At 35.0% G+C, this 20,666-nt stretch overlaps 2 protein-coding genes across 24 annotated transcripts in view; both read right to left on the bottom strand.

Annotated features, from left to right (window-relative positions):
* Positions 1-20,666, bottom strand: part of LOC127841945 (uncharacterized) — a 472,965-nt gene that overhangs the window by 76,431 nt on the left and 375,868 nt on the right. The window lies entirely within an intron of this gene.
* The window catches only part of LOC127841950 (cytochrome P450 3A21-like), a 196,448-nt gene that overhangs the window by 175,439 nt on the left and 343 nt on the right, over positions 1-20,666 (bottom strand). For 3 of the 19 annotated variants that reach the window (XM_052371143.1, XM_052371124.1, XM_052371138.1), the window contains exons 2-3: positions 20,444-20,540; positions 19,403-19,455 (exon numbers count right to left, since the gene is read on the bottom strand). The exons of 1 other annotated variant lie outside the window; for it this stretch is intronic. In XM_052371143.1, the coding sequence (XP_052227103.1) occupies positions 19,403-19,455; positions 20,444-20,540 (150 nt within the window). Of the gene's footprint in view, positions 1-4,927; positions 5,028-11,275; positions 11,414-12,254; positions 12,344-12,646; positions 12,808-13,777; positions 13,860-14,400; positions 14,529-15,083; positions 15,236-15,787; positions 15,880-17,119; positions 17,237-18,773; positions 18,871-19,402; positions 19,456-20,443; positions 20,541-20,666 lie in introns of all 19 variants that reach the window. 15 more of the 19 variants (XM_052371132.1, XM_052371139.1, XM_052371133.1 and 12 more) reach the window with 12 other exon arrangements.

Here is a 20,666-nt window from a genome sequence, read left to right as displayed (position 1 = left end):
TTTATGGTTTAGTATAATTTGTGAGGAAAATGAAGCAATAGCATTGTGTAGAAGAATTTGACAATAGCCACCGTATGTTCGCTTTACATAAGTATTAGTACATGGACTTTAACCATTGTCCGGACTTGCAAAGAAAAAAAGGCAACTGATTTAGTCGATTTCCCAACAACTGTTACAGCAACGCCTATAAACTACAGAACAGTGTACGCTTTCACACGAAATTACCATTAAAAAGAGCTCCAAAGGTGCAACTTGGTAAAGACATCTGAGTGTCAATAATAATAATTATTAAATGCGTTTTTTATAAAATAATATATATGTATGCATATACACATCATTTTAAATAAGGGTATGTTTGTTAGGATCTTTTTATGATTTTTATTTTAACATTATGATTGTAAATATTTTATATATATCAAGGTGTTATTTATCAAGAATGATCGTGTAGTTGTTTAAATCTATATCTAATAGTGAATACATTGTTTTTCGTATGGTTCCTTATTACAATTTTTATACCATTTTATGTTTTTGCTGACTTGTTTTCTAGTTCTTCTCATATATCTCATTTTGAAATATATGTTATTTATTTATCTAAATAAATATGTAGAGGTAAAGTAGATTTACATTAAAGTTGGAATAATGTTTTTTGATATAGTCTATAGAAACTGACTTTTAATTTATTATAACATACCAGACAATTATTGTATTGGAAGTAAATGTTGTTATATACAAAAATCAGAGCAGTACAGTTGTATAAGTGTCAACATTGTAAGGGGAAGGTGGCACGTTACCATTCAACGAATTCCAGCACGGGCATTTAACAGACATGCATCATGCTTGTATGAAATTGCTTTATTAGACTTGACATTCCAGTTGAACCGTTTACTGATCTATTCAACCCATACCCTTGCCCTACCTTCTGACTGATTCACGTTAGCAATGGGAGGAGCAAAAATGCAAGTATACGATCAGGAAACGATATACACGGGTTATTTCTGAATGTCTGTGTGGAGGCAATGCAGGCCAATTGCAAATACGCAAAATGAAGACAAGCCCCTGAAGTCTAGTGATGAACATTTGCTGTACCGTTAGGAGGATGCTTAGGGGAGCTTCGTGGATATTGGTAACGAAATCTATTCAGTTGTGATTTTCCTCATTTCAAGGCGACATCGGAATACATGTCTTATGGTAGGACATTCAAGAGAGGGAAGCAGAATTTCTCCGAATGATAGGGATACCTCGAGTCCTGTTTACAATCACTCACAAGATATTGCTAAAAATATCAAATTTTACCTGTGGTATAGGGCTAAGTATATTACGATTATGTTTGATTTTTCTTTATTAGGCACCTTAATCTTAATAGCGTGTAATAAATCCGTGTGCACTAGCAACCAGATAAGTTAACAATGAAGGACAATTATCAGCGGTGAATGATTATCATATGCAGAGAAACCCTGCATTAACCACTGATTTTATCTTAGAGAAATACGTATATTTTATGGATGATCAATACAATGAACGGAATATTTTGTGAAAAGGAAAGATTCAGAAATTAGACCTTTTAAATATGGCAAAATTGGTATGTTTATAAGAGAAGCTGCCGGTTATCATTATTCCAATGCGTTGTTATCAATAAACGAATTCTTGATTAATTTGATATTTTGCTACAGTTACATAAGTATATATCACTTATACAAATGTATAAGAGCATTAACAATAATCTATGTGTAGTATTGGACTATATATATGATTAAGAAATAATTGTACATACAAGTATTTTGTTGTGTTATTATTATTTGAGTTATGTGCCCGTACGTTCGATAATTATAACATGTAACAATCAATGGTATATTGTTTGTGAGAGGTTGTTGGTATATTGTATACGTTACTTTTACCCAAGCATTCTCATTTTTATTATAGATTAAACTTAAGCAAACCTTCACCGGCATCATCTTGGATATTTGTCAGCTGTCATTACTTATCTGTCATAGTATCTTAGAAGGAAACACTGTTTACGCTATATACAATCATCGAAATAAGCATACTTCCGTTCTAAAGAATTGAGCTTTCGTAGCAACGTAGAAAAAGAGACATTTGTAATCACAATCTAACCATTTTACTTTCACCGACCTTCAAGAAGCCATGCATTCTTTGTTTTAAATTATTTACCTTTCATGAAGCTCATGTTACTACAATTAAGCCCTTCTTGCACAATCATATGAGCGAATTCTAGTATAATACATATTAGTTTGTGCTTTTATTTAAAAATTTAAAAGGGAAACGAACCATACTGATTGTAACGTTTAAAACTGCAATCAATGATGGAACATTAATTGTTCACATTGTCCGTACCTTATTACGCCACTGGGTGTCAACATATGTGTCTGCGGAGTTTTGAGGTAACACAATTAAGTAATTATATTTCTTCTTCAATACTATTGTTATTAAGTTGCTTAGCAAAGTCACATGGTGACTGTGTTTTTTTTAAATCTTACTTCGCACAATATATTCTTTGTTTCTCACATGTTCACCGTGTCTTTTATCGTAGTCTTACCTCTTACATCATGCTAGAATTTATTTGGCTTTCTCAGGTAAAATGCTTTCTGTGTATTCTTCTAAATAGCTGTTTATTTTCAGTCAGTACGGCAACATAATGACATGAAAGTAAGCCATATGACTTGATAAAAATAACGAGCTAATATTTATCCTTGTATTACCTCAATGATTAGAATGGAATTGCTATATTCGTGATATATTCGTTTTACTCCAAACTACTATCAACGCACGGTGTGATACAAAATAGTAAATTAGGTAAATTTAGCCGAGTAGCTTAATTGTGTCAACTTTAAAGACATATGGATATAACGACGGGATTATATTCGACTTGGTCACTAAAGGATTTAAACATGAACTTGTCTGACGTGTTCAGAATGATTGGACGCTGTGCCGTGCATAACTTCTGTAAATTGAGTACACACTCAAAATATAGACACAATACAACATTTTCACACTCTATTTTGGGCAACTAGTACAATTTAAAACCTGTTTTAATTAAAAATGTTACTGTTTTTACAAAACGAACCACATTCTGAAAATTCATTTTTATCATACAATTCCAAAACATCAAACAATTATAAACTTTATGTATGATAATGCTGTCCGCCATTGCAGATTTTGCTAAAACGTATTTGTAGAAGGGGTGATAAACTTTAATAAAGTTTAATGTAAAATATGTCGTAATTATATTCTTTCGGATGTCGTAGCGTAATATTGTAGTTAAAATCAGTTTAAAACATGCCGAATCGTTCCATTATGTTATTAAAGGCTTTTTCTTCTTTTTTTCTGTACTTTTTATTTGTTCCTGCCTCGAGGTTCGAATCGCAAATGGACTGGGGCACCAGGGCGCGCCAATCCGTACGGGCTGCGTGGTAATGGCACCTGTGATGAAACAAGTTTATGTACGACGATACTAATATTGTGGGCGTGGCACTGGTGATAAAACGTAAATGTGTGACCAATACAGACTAATCATATGGACCAACAACATGACACTGACCTCTATCCGGATATAAATACCATTAATATTAGATCATTTATATAAGCTGGAAACTGGTGATTTTCAAATATCCCGTTAAAAAAGAGCTATAATATTATACACAATTCGAGCGTGTAATTTCTGCTTATAGAATTCACAACTGTCGAGTTAATGATTGTTACCATTACAATTATTATTCTTTTTTAATTTGAAACATTTCGTGGTAAAATCGGGGATAAGCCCGTGCTTGAATTTTTATCTGAAATTAATCATTAGTCCCATGCATGAGCGATCCATGACGATTCCTTGTGACAACCGTGGATTGTTTATGCAAACTACCTGTAAATGTCAACTTACTCTTAGTTCCCTTCGTTTCCAGACCTGTACTCTCCTAAGATGCTATTGTGTACATACACTTCAACACCGTTATTTCGAAGTCGTCGGGACCGTTAAAAAAAATCGGATTAACGATTATTCGAAATAAACATTTGACAGAAGACTTCTTTGTCTCTGTACAAAGAAAACGTTGTGGAATTCGCACGGTTCGATTACACGCTAATATTAATAATGGTTTTACTTAAAAACGTAAACTAGTCAGATAGCAATAGATTTCTATTTGTAACAACGGAGGAAAAAAAAACGATTTTTTTCTTCTTCTTTTTATTTTCTCTAATTACAGAACATATAAAATACCATGAACAACACACATTTTAATACATGTATACATATGAGTACATTTTCGGAAATGAATTAACTTTTTTTTAATAAGACGCGATGTCTCTCTGAACATCGGCGTTAGCAAGCACTAAACTGGACGCGTTTAACATATTTCTCAATTGTCAAGGACATTCAACAATTCACTTCCGCCCGTGTTTTGCCTGCAGAACTGCCTTACGTCGTTGTTGCGGTCACACATTGATTTGATATCATGTTCATTCTTGTGTTGTCGGCCTCGTCGTCGTCGCTGGATTAATCGTTTAAGTAACTGCGTCGGCTGATCACTGGTCGATTAAGTCCCAGACGACAAAGGTGTAATTATCGGTTTTTGACGTGCAAAGCGCAGACGACAAAGGTGTGAAATTACGCTCAGTGTTTTTCCAGTTTGACTTCGGATTAAATATTGATAAATTAGGTGCGAATTATAGTGTTGGGACCGACATAATCACTTCGAATTAACGATTTCTTCTGTTTAACGCAGTTCGGATTAACAATGAAATTTACATTAACAAAGAAGAACCAAAATCGGGACCCGAAAAATACTTCGAAATAACGGTGACTTCGGATTATCGGTGTCGAAATAACGGTGTTGAAGTGTATATATCTCTACTAACCTTAGTTCGCTTCTTTGTAGATCCTGTACTTCTTCAAGATGCTGATGACGGTCATCTTGACCTCAAGCTGAGCGAGACGCATTCCTACGCAGTTCCGCGGCCCCACCCCAAACGGCAAGTAGGCATACTCGTTAATCTTGTCCTTGTTTTCTGGCGCAAACCTTAAAGACAATGTTTATTGTTTACATAAAATATAAATATATTCCCCCCAAAAGATTCGTGATCCGGGCTTTCTTCAACGTACTCAACATTTGGAAACTAAACTCGTGGTATAATCCATTCGATAGCAAGATGTGACATTGTCTTTTTTATTTATGTCGCTCCTACAAGTAAGTGTATCGTTTGTTATGTATTTATCATGCATCTGATTAATGTTCAATCATGTGTATCATAGCCACGCCCTCTATGTACTTATGCATGCTCGCAACTGATCATACGATGAAGTATTAAAATAGCCACCAAACGTACTGCGTGTTCTCTATTTATGTTAACCCACATACACAACAAATTGGCGACGATGATTACTGACTGAAAACCGTGATTAATATTTCAGGATTTTATCCATTTTTCAGTAAATGTGCGTGAAAGACTAGTAATTTTCATAGAATGGCTGGACTCATAGGAGACGTTAACGCATACGATAGTAATGTAGAGTCATGGCAGAGTTATCAGAAAAACTCGAACAATATTTTTCAGTAAATGACATAACTAATGAAAAAAAAAAAGTGGCAGCTATATTGACGCTTGTTGGAGAAAAAAACATAAGGATTACTTCGTAACCTTACCGCTCCTAGGAAGCCATCTGAAGAAACCTATATAACACTGGTGTGACCGATTAAGGAACCACTAATCCCCAAAGCCACTGCTTATAGCAGAACGGTTTCGCTTTCATAGACGGAACCAAGTCATTGTCGAGAGTGTTACAGAATATGTCGCCGAACTTCGGAAGCTGTCGGACTATTGTGACTTCAGTCCGACATTAAATGATGCTCTTAGGGACAGGTTCGTGTGCTGTATCAAAGACGAAGCAACCCAAAGAAAGCTGTTTTCACAAGGAGAAATGACACTCATCAGAGCAATTTACATCTCCATAGCGATGGAAACCGCAACAAGGGACGCCGCTGAGTTGCAACATCAAATGCCGGAAGCAACGTCAAACGCGTTAAGAGACTACAACCCAGGCCGCCGAAGAAAGAACAAGAAATACAAGCACAAATCACGTTCCACGGTCAACGTGTGTACACTGTGGCAGAACGAACATACAATCGGCGGATTGCAGGTATACAAATGCATCCCTGTCCATAAATGTAATGCCAAAGGACACATAAAGAGTGGATGCCCTTTCACGATCAATGCCAACGCATTGGAAAATGATGACACTGAGGATGAAAGCAGCGACGTTGAAGGCGTGCATCTAATACATTTGTGAAGAATGGTTACAAAGCAAGAATCACCATAAAAACCGGAAATAAACAAAACGTAAACGTGATAGAAGTGGACACCGGATCTGCCGTCACGCTGATGTCGAACAGTGAATTCCGGAAGTTGTTCGGTCAAGTGAAGATGCGTCGACCGCAGGCAATCTTCACGACGTATTTCAGAGAAGTTCGCGAGCAGGAAGGGACTGTAATGGTGTCAGGTCTCATACAATGGCCAACACAAACTTTTTCAAGTTGTGTGTTGTGAAAGGTGACGGTCCGTGTCTCCTTGGTAGAGATTGGTTAAAAGAAATACGATTAGACTGGGACAAAATCGTATCCGTAAACCATTTGACTACGAAAGTGCGTCTACAATCCATGCTCAAGAAATACACCGTGGTCTTCAGTGATGGCATCGGAAAGGTGAAAGACATCAAGGCTAGGTTAACGATAAAGGAAATTGCTAGACCTAGATTCATGAAGCCAGAACAGTGCCATACTCGTTCAAACCAAAAATTGAAAATAATTGGATAACCTGGAGCGCCAGGGAATCTTGACGAAAGTGAATACTAGTGCATGGGCAACCCCATTGTACCCGTTGTGAAACATAATGGTGATGTTCGAACTTTGATGTGGAGACTTTAAGGCAACTGTCAATTAAGAAATCAACGTTGACAAATATCCTCTTCCAAGCTTGGAAGACGTTCTTGTCATTTGTCTCCCGGGCAAAAATACAACAAGCTCGATCTACGACAAGCATTTCTGCAGCTTGAATGCGACGAAGAGAGCAAGAAATTATAGACAATCAACACACAACCGTTACAACCGGATGTTGTACGGCTTTGCGTCTGCCCCAGCAATATGGCAACGAACAATCGACCATTTTCTGCAAGGGATTCCCGGAGTACAGTGCATTCTGAACGATATGGTGGTCGCAGGTGACCATGACTCCACACACCTTGACATTGTCGAGAAAGTTTTGAGTAAGGTTAAGAGCTCTTTGGAATCAAAGTTAACAAAGACAACTGTGTTTTTCTTTGAAGAACGGAGTACATACTGTGGTCATTAGATTGACGCTGACGGACTCTGGAAATGTCAAGATAAAGTTGAGGCAGTGTTTAAACACACCGACCTCGCGAGACATTAAATCATTGAGAGCATATATAGGGGTACTTAATTACTATCACAGATTTTGCCCAAATCTCGCGACAACATTAAACGCTGACATCGCTTCTTGAGAAAAATCGTAAATTCATATGGTCGAGCGAATGTGAAATCGCGTTCGAAAATTCAAAAGAAACTTCTGACTTTAGAACCAGTTCTTACTCATTACAGGCCAGAATTTCCGGTACGCCTCTCGATCGACGCGTCCTCGTATGGTATATCCGGTATACTGTTTCATGCAATGCAGGATGGTTTTGAATGGCCGATTGCATTTGCGTCAAGATCGCTAACGAAAGCGGAACGTAAATACGCGCAAACCGATAAGGAAGCTTTAGCAATTTACTGGGTTGTTCAAAAGTTCCTACCCGTATCTTTATGAAAAAAATAAATTTACGTTGGTTCGGACAGTCAAGTGCTAACGTCAATAGCAGCCACAGTAAATGTATTCCCGCGACTAAAGCCGCACTCGTTTAAAGGTACGCAATGTTTTCTTTCAGGGTTCGATTATGACATTCAGTACAAGACCACTAACATCATACAAATGTCGATGGGTTCGCGAGATTACTCGCGCCGATAAAATGTCACAAAACCCCGAAACAGAAGACGTATTTTAAACGTCGCCATTAGAGCAGCTTCCCGTGACGAGTGCTTAAATCAGCCTGGAAACAAAACGAGAGCGAGTGCTCTCGTTCGTGTTCGATTACGTACAAAACGGCTGGAACGAAATGACTGATAACCCGTTGATGAAACCCTATTTCTCGCGACCTAAGGAATTAACAATTTACCGCGGATGTTTAATGTGGGGCATCAGAGTCATTATTCATGTCAAACTGCGAAGGCGAAGGTGTGATCTTTACTACATGTCAGTCACCTAGGTATCGTCCGAATGAAATCTTTAGCAAGACGTTATGTCTGGTGGTCTGGCATCGACAGCGATTTAGAGCATTTATCAACGAGGTGTAATGGCTGTCAAATGCAACAGAAATCGCCAGCAAAGGTACAATTACACCCGTAGGAATGACCCACAAAGAGCTTTGAGCGCGTACACGTTGATTACGCAGGCCAATTTTAGGTCAATGTTTCTTGTTTTAGAAGCTGCCCGTTCAAAATGGCCCGAGACCGTTGTAATGAAAACAATACAGGCTCCTCGAACAATTTTGGCCATGTACGGATTACCTAAGCATCTTGTTACTGACAATGGAAGTCAGTTCATTTCAGACGGTTTCGCGAAATTCGTGAAAAGTAATGGTATTGTACACATTCGCATGGCAGTAGCCCACCACGAAAGTTCTAGTTGAAATATGTAATCAAAAATTCAAGTCATCATTGCGTGCTATGCGAACAGAATCCGATCATTTGGATTTGAAACTAAATGCATTTTTGCTTCAATACCGAAATACACCCCACGCTACAACAGGCGAAACACCGTCCAAATTTCTAGGGCGCACGTTGCGCACATAATTTGATTTGATGAAACGAGAAACACAAACGGTTGTTTACGAATCGCAGATGAAACAATCTTTGGCTGATGGTTGGAACAATCGCGATTATGAATAAGGCCAAAACTGTTCTCGCGCAAGACTACCGTCCATAAGCAAGAGATAAATAGATCAGTGGTGGCATTATATCGCGCGACGGACTGCTTTTATACAACGTTGATGTTGGTAACGGCGTGATATGGACACGACATGTCGATCAACTAAGACCTACATAGGTGAGCTGTCAGACACTTCTCGCAAGTGTTCGCCCGGTTAATTTTGAACCCCGTTGCGTAAACAATGAACAAAAGAATAATGACCAATTTCCGCAATTTGTTCCGCGTTCAGATACTGAAGAGACAGGCATGCGGTCAAAAACACCTGAAAGACGCTACCCGCTGCATAATCGTCGTAAACAAGATCGGCTAGAGTACCATTAGTTATAACTGACACTGACTGACCGGAGGAGAAAAGCCAAAATAGCTGCATATTGAAAACATTATCTGTCTGAAAAATTTAATGTTCTGCTTCAATACCGAAATACACCCCATGCAACAACAGGCGAAACACCGTCCACATTTCTAGAGCGCACGTTGCGCACATAATTGGATTTGATGAAACGAGACACGCAAACGGTTATTAACGATTCGCAGATGAAACAATCTTTGGCTGATGGTCGTAACAATCGCGATTATGATTAGGCCAAAACTGTTCTCGCGCGAGACTACCGTCCAACAGCAAGAGATAAATATTTCAGTGGTGGCATTAAATCGCGCGATGGACCGCTTTTATACAAAGTTGAAGTTGGTAACGGCGTGATATAGACACGACATGTCGATCAATTAAGACCTACATAGGTGAGCTGTCAGACACTTCTCGCAAGTGTTCGCCCGGTTAGTTTCGAACCGCGTTGCGTAAACAATGAACAAACGAATAATGACCAATTTTCACAATTTGTTCCGCGTTCAGATACTGAAGAAACAGGCATGCGGTCAGAAATACCTGTAAGACGCTACCCGCTGCGTAATCGTCGTAAACCAGATCGGCTAGAGTACCATTAGTTATAACTGACACTGACTGACCGGAGGAAAAAAGCCAAAATAGCTGCATAATGAAAACATTATCTTTCTGATGATGTTGTTGACATGCTAAAACTCAATTTGATATGTCACTGGTTCCTTGCAATTATTGAATACTATATTATATGTATCTTCCTGTATTTTAGTATTTCAGGAATCAATGAATTTAAAAAGGGGCACAAATGTTATGTATTTATCATGCATCTGATTGGTCAATGTTCAATCATTTGTATCATAGCCACGCCATCTATGTACTTCTGCATGATTGCAACTGATCATACGATGTAGTATTAAAATAGCCACAAAACGTACTGCGTGTTCTCTATTTATTGTTAACCCACATAAACAACATCGTTATCATACTTTAATAAGTATTAGCGTATTAGCGCATTCTTACGACTGAAAACGTCGAGGGATCGATATAACTAACTCATTCGAACATTATAGTAAGTCGTCAGACGATTTTGTCTTGGGAACAATTTAATACGTCGTGGGAAGGACTTATTCACATGAGGGGGCGACAGAGATGACTCATGGGTCCGACTAAGTGGCTGGTGGGAGGGAACGAGATAACTATTTCGTTATGATGATAGAATCATCCAATGAAAATAGTTGTTGAGGGTTACATACTTTTGTACGTCATATATCAGGCTCATTCGTGTGGTGAAATGCTTCGCAACTGTGTGTATTATTTGTGTAACATCAAGACGCTTTGTTAGTCAACATATTTATCTTTTTGCTGGATAATCTAATATACCATTACTAAGTGTATATTGCAAATGGCAATACAAATATATTAACATGATGTACACTATTAAAAAAAACAATCACGTTCTTTGAGGAAACAAGTTATTGTGATAATTATATACTTGTAGCAGAACACAAAACACAGCCGCTTTCAATTTAAAAAAAGACAGACCCAAATTAGAATACCGTGTATTTAAATGTTAGCGATTAAAGACGATGCAATTATGCACTTTGACCTTTTTGGAATTAAGCATTTTGCATTGTTAACTTTTGAAGCTACTAATTTACTAATCTTTACTAGCATACCAGTATTACTGAAACTGTCTATCAGTCTCGTTAAACGTTCATTCGCGCTATGGAATAACTTTTTAGACCACGGCTTGTTAAATAATATAATATACAATATCGTTTTCTTCAAAACATTTATAGACAACCAAAAAAAGAGACACAACAGTAACAATAAGACAGAACCCAAAATTCTTGTTGTAATTACATCTCTCTGGAAACTGTGTATCATATGTACCTTTCCGGATTGAATGTATACGGGTCCTCCCAGTATTCGTCCAAGAAGTGCAAAATGTCCGTTACAAAATGGCAGATCATCCCTTTGGGGATCTTGATTCCAGAAATTTCAGTGTCGCGGTCAGGCATGCGCGTGAGTCTAAAACAACACGTAAGTGCACGAATGTTTTAATTTATCCTAAGAATTTCATTGTCGCAGACAGCCTTGCGGTTGATTAATAAACAAAAACTTCATTACATGCATGTTTTAATTTATTCTATTTGTTGTTTATTTGTTTTGCATTCAATTGACTTGAGTATACTAGAAATGTTGTTGAAACATGTAGCGGCTAAACCGGCTTATTATAATAGAGCTGAATATTAAAAGCTAAGGCTTTGAAGAAATAATTACAACACGTTAATTTATAGCCATGTTCTTTAAAATCATACAGTATGTTTGAATATTCTGGCGTCGTCAAATCACTCGTTTATTGATAAGGTTTAGCTGAAAAGTCATTTGTTGAAATGCATTAAAGGGCTGAATGGGGACAAATATCGCTGAAACTGTTGAGTAGTAATGCATGGTTAGCTCCCTTTTGAAAGAGTGTTCATACACGAAAGAAGTTTAATGTTTTATTAAATGTATATATCATTAACCGCATGCCGCGTGTCTTGTGTAATCTCGTTAAATTATTTAAAAAAAATCATTTATGAAGAATATTATCACATCTTTTCTATAAGACGTCTTAAAACGCATCATAACGTCGCAAAATGTATGTACGTTTCTTTGGCGGGGCTTAGAAGACCTTCTCCATGACTTTTCGGGTGAAGCAGGTGATAATGCCATGCAAATAAACTTGTGTTATTCTACATGTCTACACTTCGTGTACGCCAACTTATTATCGCATATTACGTAAATATGAATCAATTCCTTACGAAAAGTAGATGCATGTATTTAAAATAATTAAACTTAAAGTCAAAGGTAAACATTAGAACCATACCTTGTAGCTGGCGAATGAACCCGCAGTGTTTCTGACAAGACCATGTCCATATATTTAAGAGAGAAGACATTATCGTAGGACAGCGGGCTCTGCAATCATGTCATCATGTGGGTTAATTTTCATACCCTTTCCCACTATCAAAGTTGGAATGTACTTAATACATTTCCTAAACACATTACATGATCTACATTGTTTTTGTTGACTTGGGTTTTTGACCGTTCCAAGCATGTTATATCACGGCAGCCAGTTCATCAACTCACACTTTTACTAAATATATTCCGATGTCTTTTTTAAAGACGTAACATCATTTAATTGGAACTATAAATGATATATATTGTGTAATCATAACATGTTTGTTAGTAATTATATTCACATTCAATACGATCACCTACCTCGCCAATTGCGTCATTGATAGCATTCACGAGCTTTTCTTGAATGTCGGGATTAAGGGCAAGTTCATAGAGAACCCATGAGATCCCCGCTGCTGTAGTATCATAGCCAGCGAGCATGAAAATGATGGAGTTAATCAGTATCTCCTCGTCCGTCAGACCTGCTTAATAAGGTGTTAGCGATGACTTGCAATCTAAGTTGTTCAATGCAATATAATAATTATATATAAAACTGTCAATTAAAATGGTATTTTATTTGAATTCTGCAAATGAAACAATGATAAATTTATGTTAAATTGCCGATTTACACTAGCTTGTAACACGTTAAAGAATGTCCAGGGGCCATATGGGAGTTCAACACGGATATTATTGTTTAAGAACGGGGATATAATGACATATAACATACCAAAGTTGTTCATTGAAGGTGTAAATAATATAGTAAATGGAAATAAATTTCGATGTGTTTGTCTTACACACAAATACGATATTAATCGAATTAGTCATTAATAAATATACATGCTTAAATCATGTAACGTAGATGCTTATGATCACGAAAGAGTAGTTTAATGGATTTAACTCGTGCCCTTTGTTCCCATGAATGCGTTGTGCAGACAAACAGTGTTTATGTACAAGCCATAACGTTGAGTATTTAACAATAAATTAAAACTGGTTGATTCAGGATTATTTCAACAACGTTTATCAGTAGCTGTTTTACTGCGGTTCCAGAAAACACATGTATAAAATGTGTTAGACTATCGACTTGACGATGATATATGATATATTAAATCATGTACTAGTGAATCATGTAAACTGAAGTTTTTGAAAAAATCGCCTCTTTGGTGTAATCAAACTTTGACTTTATTTTTGTGATACATAATCACCAACGTGAATGGACGTTCAACAAAATATCCAAATAACAATCTCGAATAAAAGAAGTTGCCTTTGCCTGATATTTGTGTAATACTTCATTTATCATTACTTGACATATGTTACCTGCTCTTAAATTCATAATTGTAAAAAGATGGGGCCATTTAGATCAAAACAGTACAAACGTTTATTAAGAAAGGTAATATCTGATGGTTCAACCAATGAGAGTAAATAGTTTTAGCTGTCCGTTTGTTACAACAGTCTTACCTTTCCTCTGGCTGTTAGATACCTTTTCAGTTTCGGCCAGATTGCTCGCATTGACCATCAATTGCAAAAGGTCTTTATGCTTCTGTAAGCATTTATATTTACATGAATAATTATCATTATAATGTTTGTAAATTTACGTTTCAACTGTGAATTTTACGTTTTTTATATAGTTGTTGTAAACAGATTAACAGATACTTTAATTTATTTTGTTATTCATGTTCTGAACTTTTTTCTTTCAATCAAGGTTGATTAATGCATATAATGTACAATACATGGTCATACGTTTACGTATTCAACTGATACGCAAACACTTTATTAACGAAGGACGAAACACATTTTGAAAATTCACGCGTTTGAACATATCTAAAACGAAACATATTTGTCTATGAAAAATGCGCACACTGTTTACTGTATATTTAAATTATTCATTTGAAACAAGAAAAGTTCAAATATACAACATTTGAGTTTTAGATATGTTATTTAGACGAGTTTTATCGATGAACGACTCAGCAACAAGCTTGTGCAGATGTCACGGGGAAAAAATAATATAAAGAATTAATATTAAACTTTATACATATCATTTTCCGTGTATATTGAAGGTATCATGATCAATCCTATCTTACAGATTCTGAGTGTTTTCTGTCCTCAAATAGCGACCTCGTTGTGGTCATAAAGAAGTCCATGATGTCTTTCGACATGAAGCTTGTCTCGAACAACCTCGGAAACATATCCGCCAGGTCTGGGAACAAGACTGGAAAAAGGTGTTGAAGATACACATTGGTAAATAAATACTAAAAGGTGTCCAATAAAGACATGTGAAACCCAAAGCATAAATACATTGGACTTGTGTTCTGTATTCAATCTCGCCTTTGGTCATTTATGTTTTGCACGAGATAGATGGCAATTAAAAAGTGTGTGTTATTTTCTTTTATTTTTAGTCAATCAAACATATTTCAATAAGATCACTATCCATTATTAAGATGATTTGATATACTATGCATTAACACTTGTATAAAGTCGTATTATATCTGGGGTTTTTTAATCGTCAAAGTTGCTGACAACACGTTATTTTAACAAGCGATTTATCAGTCAAACAAACTGTAAGGAATGATGAAACGCTAAAGCTATTGCATTTTAGTGATGCAATGCACATCAAAACGCATACTCAGAACAGAAAATACAAATAATAAACAGCATCAAAAGGAAAAACGCAAATTTGATTACTACCCATTGGTAAATTTATGTTCATTTAAGCGCGCAAATTATTTGCGTCCGTGAATGTCTCTATAAAATATATAAGTCTTACTATACAATATGAACTTTGGCATTCCAAGAGGGCTCGTTTCCAAAAACCTTTTTGAATACTTAATGAACGGATTATCGGGGTTGGTCTGGGCGCTGACATCCAAGCCGAATCCGGTTGAGCATATTACGTCCATCGTGTAACAGCGTACGGTTCTAGGGATCAAACGTTCCAAAACTAGAGATAAAATATTTTCTACCAAGTACGTGTCATCTTGACATGCAAGATTATTAAAATGAACACGGCCAATTGTTTTGCTCACCAATAGAATCAGTTTTGTAACATGTTCCTGCATTTAGAAACAAAACTCACAGTTTTGTAAGAGAAGACGATTGTTTTTTAAACAAAGTCATTAAAGTTGTGAATTGGTTAATTTCCTTGTAAGATAATGCAATTGGTATATGCAAGCTTATGATTGTGTTAACGAACTTGAATGTTTTGTAAAACAACCACATTGTTTTTGAGCCAGGAAAGCCATTTTGTTCTTCAAGACCATTGTATTTCCAATACTTAAAATCAAATAATAAGCATATTATAAGCATATCTAGGAGTTTTTAATTACTGTACCTAATATGAAATCGATGAGCGAACACAACTGTTTCTCGTTCGTCCCTCGGATAAAATATAATTGCTTGTTTTAAATTCGTTCACTTACATTGATTCTTCGTGGGAATAAATAACACCGTATATAATAAAACACTATTTACGGATCAATATCGAATCCGTTAGGACTGGCCTTGATTTGTTTTTCCAATATGTCATGGAAAACGTCTAAACTTCTTTGCAGAAATTGAGTCATCTGAAAACAAATAGTAAGTCATAACAATAATTCAATCACAGAGTGAGCGTTTCATAGAAATGAACACACTGTGCTTAAATAATTGTTAAGATTTGTAATGTGTATGAACCATTCATAAAACTTTAATTTGTTTTTTTTTCTGATATGTTTTTACTTTAAACATTGTATTTTAAATACAGGTCAGTTTAGAGTCTTGCTTAGTTTCGTCCATACAAAGATATATATGATCTGAAGGATTTATACATATATTGAATCAAGCAGCAAAGAGGACATGTTTACATAACAATATGTTAAGGCACATTATGACTAATAGGAATAAGTTGTCAATGTTTCTTTTCAACAATACAAAACTATACAAGTTTAAAACTTCAATTGAACAAGAATTCCTCTCCTTATTGTTTATTATTTTCTATATTATAATGCAAATCTCAGTTCAATCACGATCGAAAAAGGTCCACAACCAAGTATTCGAGCTTTAAACTGAAGCAACCTGTGTCTGGTACTTAGTATAGATAAAATAATAAATCCATCAAATGTAACAAATGCATTTTCGAATTTATATAGTTCTTGACTTGTTTCATTAACATTACTTATACATTTGTTGAAAAATACATGAAACAAAAACGTCTTGTGTCTTATGTTTGTATTTATAATGTGTAAAAACTATTATTTGGTAAATAAAATGATAGTTATAGGAAAACCATGAATGCTAACGGTAAATTTACTTTCATTATATTAAAATATGTCTTTTTGTCACATTACCTCCTATATTAAATTTCCTTCCAAAATATAATTGATTTTGCTGACGTTTTGTACTGTTAGTTTTAAAACAAAATTTTATACATTTATTTGCTTTTTGAATAATCGAATCATCTTATTGATACGACAAAACACAACCATTGTATAAGTGAAAAAAAAACAAACGATTTGGACTACCACATGTATTGGGAATAACCTTAAATATCAACCACCAGAGTATGGAATGTATATGCATTCAATATTATAAGAAGATATTACGGTACGATTAATTGAATTGTCATATCGGTACAATTTTTATTTTTGTTCTAATAAAAAATGTCCGATCTAGCACACTGTTAAGCTTTCCAGAAATTGCAGACATAATGTTACGTACGTGTATTTAAAAACGTACGTGTCAGTAAAATGTGTTTTTCGACGATAGAGTATTTTGTTTATTTGCTCTGTTAAACACGCGCAAAAATAAAAGGTAAATAATACGTACGCTTCTCATTTTACCGGATGTGAATGTTGGACTTATTGTGTGACGAATGTTTCTCCACTCATCCCCGCCTGCTACAGAAACGGCTGATTTCCAAAACTTGGTTAACTTCAGGAATGGCTAAAAATAAATATTAAAGATCACAGATTGCGTTTATTTTGCAAACAACACTAAACGCTTAGGTCCGTTTCATTCATCAGTACACATATCAACGTTTGGTAAAGTATGATATATAAGTTTTAAAGGGGTATAAATGGGTTGGCTTTGTTTGTGTTTACAGATTAGTTCCGTTTTTACTACAGCTAGCTCATTACGCAAAACGTCGATCGCAACTGAATAAATAATGTATGTAAAGTGCTCGTGTATCCACTGAATCATAGGATGTGAATAAAGGGTTTAATGGCTATTACATAATTATACGTTTACTTAATGCTTGACTATACAAGAGATATTGCAATTTATGTTTAAGATAATACAATACAAATAAGTATCATACAAAAATAATATAATACTTATAATTCAACAGTGTGCATAGTCATATAAAAGTGACAATATATCACTATTTTATACTGAAATACGTTTTGTATACAAACGTTTTAAAGTTGAACTCCTTGAAACGAAGCCATAGACAGAAAAATAAACGGTTCAAAATACAAGCTGACATGCAGATGGTTTAAAACAATTAATTGACGACTTATATGGCAAATATAATTGTACAAATATATTAAACATTTCTACGTTAACCAGGCAGGTGAGCGGCAAGTTAGAAGGATGAAGCGGTCTTTTTATTTGCTCAGATTACTTAGTGTATAATTTATTCTGATATATAGTGCATATACACTAAGTTGAATACATATAAGTATTGTGCCGTTGAAACTTTAATAATAGGTGGTTCGGATTCAAATTGCAGTATTTTGTACTCAATCAAATTATACTAACATGTTTACTTTATTTATAAAAACGTTGAACTAAAACAGTGCCTTTTTTAATTCGATGCACTTTAAACACGTGATATAAAACAAGTTTTGATTAAATGTTCGTAAAGTTAAAGGGGTCTTTTCACGTTTTGGTAAATTGACAACATTAAGAAAATGTCTCAAATTCGCAAATTTTCGTTTTAGTTATGATATTTGTGAGGAAATAGAAATACTGAACATATACCATGCTCTAAATTATCCATTATATTCATCTTTTGGCGATTTAAAAACCTAAAAATTATAAAGCGTTGCAACGCGAAACGATTTAATAATTTGGAATACTACGAGGATTGCTTATGTTAAGTACAAAATACAGCTCAGATTGTATCGAGTGGTCTTAGCGATATACCTTTTCTCCAGGGGTCAGTGGTTCGAGCTCCATTGAGGTTTACGTTTTTGTCATCCTTTAATTTTATTCTTGTTGTTTTACATGAGCTTTTTAGATCCAATGTTTACATTTATCAATATAAAGCATTTAACAACAAACTTCATTACATGGCAAAGTCTGTGAAAAGGCCCCTTTAATACATTATTAGATTATAATATTTCAGCAAGCAATATCCACTTACTATATTCATGTACTTTTTATTATACCTTTGTGGGACATTATAAACTGTTAAGTTTATGTAAACTAATATTATGTTCTGTTCGTTTTCAAATATTTCCATAGAAAAACTTACCGGTCTATCAGTAAAGTGATCGAAGTCTTTGACCATGATGTGCTTAATGATGTCTGGGTCGCTGATGACAAGCGCTGGTACGTTACCTACGTAAATGCTGTTGACAGAAAAAGAAATGATTTACCTGCATATACTTAAGTGTTGTTGAACGATTGTTAAAAAAATCGTTATACTTCTTACATGTGGACATTTTGACCTAATTCTTCAAAGGTTCTTAATGTTGGCAAGTACTTCATTAAGACATGTACATTAGAACATTAATGTCGGCGTGCTATGCATAAACATGGGACCACTATTGCGTGTATCTGTAAATAGATGTTTGTTTTTATCAGTGTGACAAGGGATTTATATCGGCAATACTAGCCGTTTAAATGATATAAGTATATTCTATGTTAATATGTAATACCATACTTTTTCTATGACTTATAAGTTATTCGTTACTACAATAATTGAATGGCAACACGACAACATATGGTACCAATGCAGGGAGATATAATACATGGAAGTGTATTTAATTTGTGGGGAAAATTGCTGAAATTTGTTTTTAATAAGTAAAGTCCGTATAATTTTAAATCACATTGTCCATGTTTTGTTTGGATTTTTCAATAAAAATGAAAAGCAAATATTACCCAAAGACTTTCCCGTATCGTTTGTACAAATCCATGCCCAAGTAGCTGAACCCCTGGAAAAAATAAACACGAATATTTTGTGTGCACATTGCATCTTATGATTACAAAGAAATATTTAAGTTGCGTAAACATTAAACGTGACTCACACGCTTTATCCAACCGATATGCTTGGGACTTAGGGACAGATAAACACATGCTTTTTATAACTACGTTGATTATGTTGAAGAAGTGTTAAATGAACATAAAATGTTCTTGGTCGGTGAAGGCTTTTCGATCATGTTTTCAAACTATTTACCACCTAACTAGATTAATATAGTACACGGCTCACCGAAATTGTGAAAAGTCGAAAACTTTAACTATAGAAATTGCTTTCAATTCATGTTGTTATTTAAATTTATAATTTTAATGTGATCATAATTTATGCTAGTATATTAAGTGATTATTAATATTCGATAAGCATAACAAAAAACTAGAGATCTATCAAACTAGCTCAAAAGGGTAGTCAAAATAACATTAATAACACTTAAAAAAAACTGTTTGGTGTCAGTTGTTTGGAGTTAAGTAAACATACAGATTGAGGTTAGCATTTAAGGCACAACTATAAAGGCATGCTCATAGCACAACGTTGTTACAACGTGTTATTATTGATGTTTTTAAAAATTGCACACTTACGTTGTCAAGAAACGTTATTGAAACCAAACAATGACGTTATAACATAAACAGATGAAAAATGAACAACAGTACATTTAAAAAAAAAAAGATTTTTCGCCTTTAATCATTTGCATTGTTTTAACAGCATAGAGTTCATTTAATAAACTTAACTATAGTTATGGTTAATTTTTAAATATAATACTATTGGTATTGCAGAAATATAATGTACGATTTATCAGGTTAATGTTATGTCATCGTCCTTTCGGTAACTAGATTTATAATTTCCCAAAATATAGTGTATGTATGGTTCCACACATATGAGGCTGTTCATAGCATATTTTTAGTCAGATTTGATTCTAATAGATACATGTACGGTACCGAGACACATACCCATCTGACCATGTCCACAAAGTCCCCCAGTAGAAATACGGTCTTCTTCGTCGGTATGCCCAGTCTGTGAAACAGTCTTTGTTTGTACCATGTATACCTGGGTAAAAAACGCAAATATTAAGCACATATATGAATATAAGTTTTTAAATATAAACACGAGAATGTTAAAATAGCGTTCGTTTATACACTTATGGTATTTCATCTATTCAAGTTTAATAAAAAA

This window comes from Dreissena polymorpha, chromosome 8 (assembly GCF_020536995.1).
Source record: "Dreissena polymorpha isolate Duluth1 chromosome 8, UMN_Dpol_1.0, whole genome shotgun sequence".
NCBI lineage: Eukaryota > Metazoa > Mollusca > Bivalvia > Myida > Dreissenidae > Dreissena > Dreissena polymorpha.
This window is presented reverse-complemented; position numbering and strand designations above follow the sequence as displayed.